General features: G+C 40.8%; 1 protein-coding gene across 10 annotated transcripts in view; it reads left to right on the forward strand.

Moving 5' to 3' along the window:
* kiaa1109 (KIAA1109 ortholog) overlaps positions 1 to 6,948 on the forward strand; it is a 114,175-nt gene extending 107,227 nt beyond the window's left edge. For all 10 annotated transcript variants that reach the window (XM_050061739.1, XM_050061742.1, XM_050061744.1 and 7 more), the window contains 3 exons: positions 726 to 860; positions 1,619 to 1,784; positions 5,987 to 6,948. In XM_050061739.1, coding sequence (XP_049917696.1) covers positions 726 to 860; positions 1,619 to 1,784; positions 5,987 to 6,203 — 518 coding nt within the window. In that variant the 3' untranslated portion in view covers positions 6,204 to 6,948. The remainder of the gene's footprint in view (positions 1 to 725; positions 861 to 1,618; positions 1,785 to 5,986) is intronic.
* Positions 6,949 to 9,748: the final 2,800 nt, after the last annotated feature.

Below are 9,748 nucleotides of genomic sequence, written 5' to 3' on the forward strand. Positions count from 1 at the left end.
TGTTTTGAGTGTTTTGAATCAGCTAAACTTTATAGCACCTCACAGAAACCCCGCTGCTAACTAGTGTTTTGGAGGTGTAACTGCAGAGTGACACAGACACACCACAGCACAAGTATAAATGCTCACAACAGCCATGTGCATATGCTATGGCATAGGCTCTGCACAGAGCTGACATGCTAGCCTCTATATGATAAAGTAAAAGGGAAAGCTTCATACAGTAGCATAATTATGTCCCCTATGAAGGAGGCAAATGCCAACCTCACGAAAGAACGTCAGATCCTGAACTGAAATTTCCTTGTTACAGTTTTTCCTTTTAGTTGTAGTGGTTGTGAAATAAATGTATAAACGTCATATCTATGCACTGCCTAATAGAACATACAGCAGTGCCCTGAGCTGGTGTTCATTACATTACTTTCGTATCAGTTAGATTACAGTAATTCAGCTGTAAGTTTTTCCTCTGTATCCTCACGCTAAAGTTGACTGACATTTAAAGAAATGTCTTCCCTAGAGGGTTCGCATCTTTGTCACCTTTTTCCACCCCTGATGAGTTTGCACCTCTGAATGTGAAAAATAAATTTTGCTCATTTACAACTTTGTTTTTGATTTTTTTGATTTAGTTTATCAGGCTTGCTAATGATAGTGCCACCAGCATTGAGGAAGTTGAAGTATAAGAGGCAGTGGTTTGTTTTCCACGTCTTTTATTTTTTTGTATTTATTTGTTCCAGACTCCAACAGTAAGCCCAAAGTAGAGTGCAGCGTGGTGACAGAATTTACAGACCACATCTGTGTCACCATGGACGCCGAGCTCATCATGTTCCTTCACGACCTGGTGTCTGCCTACCTGAAGGAGAAGGAGAAAGGTTTTTGTCTCATCATCATCATTCATTCCTTATTTAACCCTTTCAGTCAGTCAGTGAGACAATAAACATTGTTTAGTCTTTTCAGTTGTTGACACGCCCTGGGACAGATCCATGAGTCATCTCCAACAGGTGTAGGCCTGAAAAAAAAGTTTAATTTAAGAGCGAGATTTCAAAGACCCAATCCAGACATCAAACAGCACGTCAAGAAAATGACTCATCAGACTGTCCAAGGAGAAATAACAATATGAAGCACACCTGTGTGCCTCTGTACCTGTGAAGCTGTTTGTATGCTGTTGGACACATTTCGGAGAGCAGCCTGAAACGCAGGCAGCTGAGTGTTATTTTCACACACAGCAGGGAGGTCAGAGTGCCCAATGCAGGCAGCATTTTAATGGCTTTCCCATTGTCACAAAAGAACAAATTAGCAGCCTTTATGCCGGCAACCTCCCATTCTTCATGACAATTAGAATAGTGCCACAACTTTGTTCTGTTGATTCTGCAGCTGAATAGAAAGGAAAAAAAGAGGCGACCGCTGCAGATTTTCAGGGCAGATGGGTATTTGAATGTGAATAGAGTGTAGATCTATACTATCAAGGTGCCGACTGAGCTTTCAGGGAAATTAATGAATGTATATTGTGTTGTACTCCTGGGTGTTGTTGTTGAAGAATGTGTCTGCCATGTTAAAAAGAAAACATGCAGGCAGCCGAGCGTGCCGAGCGAAAACCTTATTGCTTCTCTCCTTCCCCATGTGTCCTCAGCCCTTTTTGCCCCGCGGATGTTCGCGGCGCGACCTGGCCAGAAGAGCCCCACGGCTGTGCATGATGAGAGCTCCTCAGACAGGGACAAGGACGACAGCATCAACTACACCACGGTGGACTGGAGGGAGTTCATGTGCAACACCTGGCACTTGGAGCCGACTCTCAGGTCAGCTCTGCTCCACCGCACCGCAGGCATTTAGAGTGTGTGTTGTTTTTTTATTTGCTGTTAACGGACGCACACCCTTTCATATGACGGAGTCAAACTGAGTCACAATGCTCATTCATGAATAATGCTCACTCGAAAGAGGTAGAGGGCACTTGGAAAAGAGCACTTGTGACACTAAGCGTCATTATCTGCATCCTTGTGGCCACAGCAAACTCCTACTGTGACGACCTAACATGCAAATCCTCATATACGAGGCTGTCATGCATCATTGAATAAGACTATCAGGTTGAGCCTCTTCCACGCCACCCCCTCCCCACCATAGGCCCATTTTTTAGAGGGGACAGGGGATCTTTAGGGGGAGATAGCAGGTCAACAGAATTTGCCACACAGAAGTATTGTACATCATCTGTAAGCAGGGAACAAGAAGAATAAATTGACATGCAGGTCAGCACTGTGTGTCAAGTTCCTGAAGTCATAAATCTGTAATAAACACTGTGTTTTGGTTAGCTGCCTATTTAAACTTTCAAAGTTTAGAGTGTATAGGGGCTCAGCACATTATGATGGAGGCAGTGGTGGATGGAGTACCTGAAAGTTGCACTTGAGTAAAAGTACAGAAATCTTCTATCGTCCAGAAAATGACTTTGGTAGAAGTTAAAGTCACCTATTAGGATATTACTTAAATAAAACTCAAGTACAAGTTAATGCTGGTAATAAAAAAAAACAGGTAGTTAGGATTCTGAAGTTTATAATTATGAAGTTTATTTGCTGTCAATATGCACAGCACCTTAAAAATGGAGCGTACATTACACTTGAAGTAAAACAAGGTCTTCTTCACAACTTAAAGGATTTTAAAGAAAACCTTTTTAAAGAATCAACAGCCGTACCCAACCACTTCCCAGTTAGCCTGGTTCCAGACCATAGACCCCGCCCACTCAACTGAGTAGGCTTGCATCTCTGGTCTGGCATACTTCAATGAATTTGCGATTTATCTCGTCCAAACGATGGACGGACCAATGAAACGCCGGGGGTGGGGACGGGTCTAGCGATTAGCCAATCAGCGCCACGCTGATGTCAAGCTGTACGCCGGTGGGTAACTGGTGAGGATAGCAACAATGGCGACCGCTACAGATCCTACAGACCACATTAACGATGCTATCGAGGTATTTCGCCACTACTCGCGTTAATGGAGGACCAAATTAAGGAAGCTGCTAAACTGGATTTAATGGCGATGCAGCTGGGCCTGCACGACGACGGAGACATTTTAAACGGGCAATGCTCGCTTGTTTTCGGCACCCCCGAGGCATGGATACTAATGACGTCAGATTCTGGGTGAGTCGTTGATCTCTACTGATTGGTTAGGGAAAAATCAAATTCCCTCCCCCTTGTAAATCGCCTTCAATGGAAGCCATGTCAGACTGAAGGTTCTGGGAGCTTCAGTCTGACACTCAGGCTACTTCCCAGTGTGATCCTTAACTTTTTTCCCAAAATTGGTTAACCAGTTTACACTCCCAGATTGCATGTAGAAATATTCTATTTCTGTCTGACATTTCCAACATGAATTATTAGCCAGTAGACCCATCGTGTGGAGCTCAGGAGTCAAGTAAAACCTAAGAATTAATTTATACTGAGTAATTTCCCCCCTTGCCTCCTTTAAATATTTCCTTCTATCTGACAGTATTTTCAACCATTCCTCGTTGCTTAATTCACACCCCAGGTCCTTCTGCCAAATGATCCTCAGATATTTTACAAGTACCTTTTTGTAACCCACTGAAGGTCTGTCACAGATCTTCGTCTACTTGAATCAATACTCGCCCTGTCTGCTGTGGGACGCCATTTTCTACTTCTGTCATGAAGTCGGTATCAATAATAAAGTATATAAAATTAAAAAAAAAAAAAAATCAGTTGTCAAGTGGAAGGTAGTCACTAGCGTCTAATCTGACATGCAGCCTGGGCTTGACAGGAAATCCTAACTCAAGTGCAGCTTTGAGAGCGCTTGTTTGCACTGATCATAGGTTAAACCCATGGTCTAACTTGCAAGCTACGACCACTGTTTATTTTGTAGTAACAAAGTAACTAAAATGCTTAGGATATAGAAATACATAGATACTGGAGTAAAATACTTTGACTCCAATACATAGAAATTTATTGGAGTAAAAGAATACATTTTATTTAGGAAATGTGGTGGTGTAAAAGTGAAGGTTGACAGAAATATAAAAACTCAAGTAAAGTGCAGATACTCCCAAAAAATACTGAAGTGTCATTACTTACTGACATGACACCACCGAATGGAAGTATACAACGATTATTCCTATGCTTGATTATGTCCCATAAGTTGTTGCAGCAATTTTTGGGTCAGTGCCATAGATCTGGTGCAAAGTGTAACCATTTGAGACAGAAGTCTCAACTTTCCATTCAGATCCAATTTATGCAATCCAATACTGCTCAAAAGGCAAAAATAACACGTTTGTTCTGCATGGTTTTTGCCTAAAACTGAATGAGACTAGCATAATGTGGGCGTGTGTGTAAAGGGGAGACTTGTTGGTATCTGTTTGAACCCTTTCTCATCCAGATATCTTGAGGTGAGAGGTCAAGGCGGGACCCCTGTGAAAATGGCCATGCCAGTTTGGAGCATTATTTGGCCCTTGTCCCAACAATCTCCCTCTGAGCTCCTTAGGTCTTGTAGTTTCTTATGATACCAATATTTTAGCTGTAGCTTCAAAACTCAGGCAGCTACAGCCTCTGTAAGACAGTGATGTCGGCCGAGGATGCCAGCGCCCCAGGGGAGCTGAAGAGGTTAAAAAAAGAAATACAAGCCACACAAATGAAATAAAAATGACTTTTTTCACACTAAACAAACTTGTTCACAGTAAAGAGTGACGAGTGCCTTGCTATGCTGTAGTCTACTATTAATAGGAGAAGTAGAATATAATACAGGCAGCTGAGTGTTGCTGCTATTTAAACATAAAGAATACACTGACATTTCATATAAAGCTGTTTTATCATGCTTGTTTGGTTTGTGTATTTTGGTCATGAGATGTCCTCTAAGTACAAGTACACAAGTGTTGGCTATACAATGTACTTGAAGTATTAAAAGTGAAAGTTTTCAATGTGCAGAAAATTTGCTCCAATCAGGTTATATTATTGTATTAGTAAAGTATTAATGTATCAGCTGGTTGAGATGGAGCTCATTTTAAATTTGAACGCTGTTGGATGTTTAAATCTGCGCCAACGCATTTTATTTTATAAGCTCATCGTGGATTTTGTATATTAAAACTGCATCTCAGATGTAACTGTCACAAGAGTTGTTAAATAATGGAGTGGAGTGAAAAACAGAGATGTGGCGGAGTGGAAGTATAAAGTAGTAGAAAATGTAAATACTTGAGCAAAATATCTTAAAAGCATACCTTTGTGCAGCACTTAGTAATTCTGCTAGAGCTGTACAGAATGTTTTGAAGCTTTGAGGCTTCATTCATAATGTTAACATTCAAATTCTAAATCAACACTTGAATACTGCGCAGCTATTTTTTTCTTTGTTTTTTGCTTTTCAGTATTTTTCTGCATATTTGCAAATGAAGATGAGGCTACAATAATACTGTTTGTAGAAGTAGATTCCAGTTGTGGCTGCTTAGGATTGTTTCCAACTCTAGTGATTCAAACGTTTCCTGTAACTCCGAAGTGGTTTAAAGTCCAGCATTAAAAATGTATTGAAAATAGATGTAATCATGTCAAATTCACAACATGTTTCTAACCTAGAAAGGACTTTAATCCATATTTGTTGGCGTTCAGCCTGTCAGGAACGACATTCTTACAGTGATCAAGCATGTATATTTACAGCACTGGGGTTGCAACAGTAGATTTTCACAGTACGATAACCATCTCAGAAGATATTGTGATTTCACAGTATCACAGAATTTATATTATTATCAGTCAGAATGACCCTTAAAGCAAGGAAAATGGAAGGCTTATTGTTGGTTGTACAAACGTTTTATTACTATAATTGAAACTTGAAACCATTTTATCAATGGAAATATGTGGAAAAGTCTCCCTTTTGAAAATAAGGACATTTGGAGTGAAACACACTGTAAAGAACACATTAGTGTCTGTCGTTTAAAACACTCTTTCCCAATCTGAGTTAATAACAATTAGCATATATTGTCTGAATGAATTTAGCATGGACTGAACAACATTTCCTCTCTCTCCAGGCTCATCTCCTGGACAGGCCGTAAGATTGACCCAGTGGGTGTGGACTACATCCTGCAGAAACTGGGCTTCCACCACGCCAGGACTACAATTCCCAAGTGGCTGCAGAGGGGTGTGATGGACCCGCTGGACAAGGTGCTTTCGGTGCTCATCAAGAAGCTGGGCACGGCCCTGCAGGACGAGAAGGAGAAGAAAGGCAGGGACAAAGAGGAACATTGATACCACTGTAATCAAAGCTGTGCATTCTGTACGTTCTCACAGGTCACACACACTGGATGACTGTATTACCATGGCCACTACTGTACAACACGTTTGTGAAGCGTTCCCATTTTACCTGCTCCAGCCTGTGAATTTTCAGCCTAGTTGTTTACTGTGGTGCATGTCACCAGCGGCTCTGACTGAAGCGTTTTGCACCCATGTTGTTTTCTGTATATTTTGAACAAAGTAGCAAATATTAGTATTATTTGACTGCTTTAATGGTAAAACCCTGCCTCTTTTACCTTTTGTAAATGACCTTACTGAAATCGCTTGAAAGTTTTATTTAAAGGCTTACCAATATTTCATGAGAAATGATTTCTTATACCATTGCCTTTTCTTTGTTTCCCATGGAACACATGGTAGATATGCTTTATGTATTTTATAGTGTAGCTTAAAGATATTTAAGAACAGTTCGGTGACAGTGTTCTTGATTTTATTTTAATTTTTTTTTTGATGTGAACAAATGAATACTGGGAGGTTACGGCACATCATGCACTCAGTCATGAGGATGACATAAACTTGTAATTATCGTTTGAACCAAGATCACTATTTATGGGTATGTGAAATGCAAAGTCTATAATATGTATTAGCTTGGTGTGTCAAGCTTATTTTTGTCCTTTTTTTTTTAAATCCATACAGTAGAACCAGTGTATATAATTAAATTTCTTAAATATGTTGATTTCCTAACTTAATAAAAATATTTGCATTCAATTTTAGATGAAGCTCCGGTCTCTTCTTTTGTTCTGTTGCTTAAAACCAGGTGGCAACCTCCAATCTGAAAAATGAAGCCATAACTGCAGTTCATCAAATGGCCACTTGAGGCTGGCTCCAAATCCCCATAGACACCCATGTTAAAGTGGGTTAAAAGTTTCATATTCAAGGCTGGATCACTTGAATAAATACTTTGACCTTTGACTTTTTTAGTTTGCGGTGCACTGCATAGTACCTTTATGGGAGGTTTAATGGGGTTATGGTTGTTATTGCAAAATGTGCCAATATGATGAGGCCATTAGGGCCCCTTTTCCCAGAATTTTTTTTGGGGGGAGCCCAAACATTTGCTGATTTGCCTTTCTGACAGTGCACCCCTGGACTTAGGCTTGAGACAGATGACTTTATTCAATAGTTGCATTTTTCCAGAGAAGTTAAAATTTGTTAATCATGAAATTTAATAATCATGATTGGGTGATTTCTACAATGTGCACCAATTTGACAACTTACTGCAGACCAGCAGGGGCAAACACACAAGGTAGACTAGTCCAAAAATAATAACATTTGGATGCAAGGTCTGATGCTGAACAATCAGTGACACCACAACCATCCAACTTCATCCATCACTATAAAAACTGAAAAGAAAGGTACATGAATGTGTCTTATTAGCCAGCTTATTCACAGATTGAATTATATGAATTTCATTTGACTTGACTTGTGACTTGCTTGATTCTAATCACAGTAACTAGGGACTTACTTGAGACTTGAAGGTTAAGACTTGAGACCTGCTTGTGACTTGCACATGTGTGACTTGGTTCTCACTCAATAGGATCATGGTAGCTGTTGCAAATTTGCATCTCAGCTAGTGAATCTATTTGCATCATAACCTTTTATGGAGTGTTGAAACTGATGCAAATTCACATCACAGCCGCTATGAATTGTTTAGATGCGAAATATTTAAAGGTGTTATTCATTTTTTCATCATTTTTTCATCAAACACTTTCATCAGACACAGACACACCCTATAGTGGTGGTATGATGCACCAGGCGGCAGCATTTTTTGATGCTGTGGGCAACTACCATAGTATGAAGAGCAAGAACGTCTGCAAAGCATGGGTCAAACAAACTGTGGATTTTCACCCAGGAGCCTGCTGTTCATGTCCTGTGGGAACCCAAAAGTCAGTGGAGTTATTTTAGTAACAATATAGTGTGCTAGTATGTGTAGCAAACTACGCTAGTGACGTCATGTGATGTATGCCTCATGATGTTACATGTTCAGTGCTGGACAGGCTACATGGAGAATGTAGCAAGCTAAGCTACCAGAAAATGGCAAAAGTAACTGAGGGACGCAGAGCGCCTCTGAATAGGTGTTACTTGATGGGAGTCAGAAAGGGTTGGTAAAATCAGTGATGTAACGTGTTTAACAGCTCTGGAGGAGCTCTCTTAAGTCTGAAAAAATAACCCTAAAGATGTCATAATGATGTCATCAGGGTCATTTTGGCTTCAGCTTGAATTTAAAATGTAGAACAGAGAGCGAGTGTTATTAACTGAAGACATGTACCACGCAGGGGGATCAGACGACACCACACTAAACCACTAGAGCTTCCCTTTAATGAAGATTATTTTAATTATTATTATTATTATTTTCTGGAGGTGGCACTCTCTCTGTTATCTTCAAACAACTGTGGCTCCTACTGCTCATCTTCAAATCCGTGAAACTCATCACTTCATGTGGCATAGGATTTTTCCCAGGAAATGGCTGTCAGACAGATGTTCAGAACTTCAAATGAAACTTTAATGAAGTGGGAATGGGTTATGTTTTTTTGAAAATGTCTCATATTGTCAAAGCTTTAATGGCGTCAGCAGTAATCCATTTTATTTCTTCAGGTGCTAATTTGTTTCTGTTCTGGGTTTTTAGGTCAATTAATGAGCACATGTGTAAGTCTACAGGATTCACTTAGTAATTTATAACAACTTCTACTAGTTTCCTCCAATGTTTGTCAGAACACCTCCCCGCCACTTCGCCACCCTCTCCATAAAAAGCCTGCTGTGCTCACTGCAGGGTTTTGTTAATACAGTACTCTGACTGTAACTCTCCCCCTACTGGCGCTAATCTCCTCCACTGTGATATCCCCCCTCACCATGAGCCATGTTCCACTTTTGGTTCCATGCCATGGTTGTTGCATTTTTGATGGTGCGTTGGCGGGTGAAGTAGAGCACGGTGGCACTGTGGAGAGGAAGAGAACTGCGGGCTTCCTCTGTGATGTCTGCTGTGAGATTATAGTGGTGTCACCTGAGGAAACCCAGACAGCTCAGTGTGAGAGAACACTCAAGTCTTTGCTCTCGCCTGCCTGGGCCGGACATTATTTCTGATTTTTATTCTGCCTGCTGCACACGCTTTCCTTTGAAGTCATATCTATTTTACATATCCCTACACTGTTTTCCCTTTTATTTCTTTCACTTCGCACAGCTACAGTGTGTACATATTAACATGGAGGCCGAGTCAGTGACCAGTAGATGGAGTCAAAAGCCAGTGGTCCGTCCCGCAGCCTGAACTCCTCCTTAATGACACATCAGCTCCCCACGGTTTACTGGCCTGCTACTGAATTATAAAATAGAAACAGAATAGAGAGCATTAAAAAGTCATAAAGTGGCCAGAGATGTCGAACAGCTTAAATTGCCTTCTTCTGTCCTTCCTGGCCTGTGCTGGGACAGTCTCCACGGAGCTCTGGACTGCCCGCTCAGGGCATACTGACATAAAACAGTAAGTGACCAGTGTGTGACAGAAACAGTCTTCA

Source organism: Epinephelus moara, chromosome 14 (genome assembly GCF_006386435.1).
Source record: "Epinephelus moara isolate mb chromosome 14, YSFRI_EMoa_1.0, whole genome shotgun sequence".
Classification (NCBI taxonomy): Eukaryota; Metazoa; Chordata; class Actinopteri; order Perciformes; family Serranidae; genus Epinephelus; species Epinephelus moara.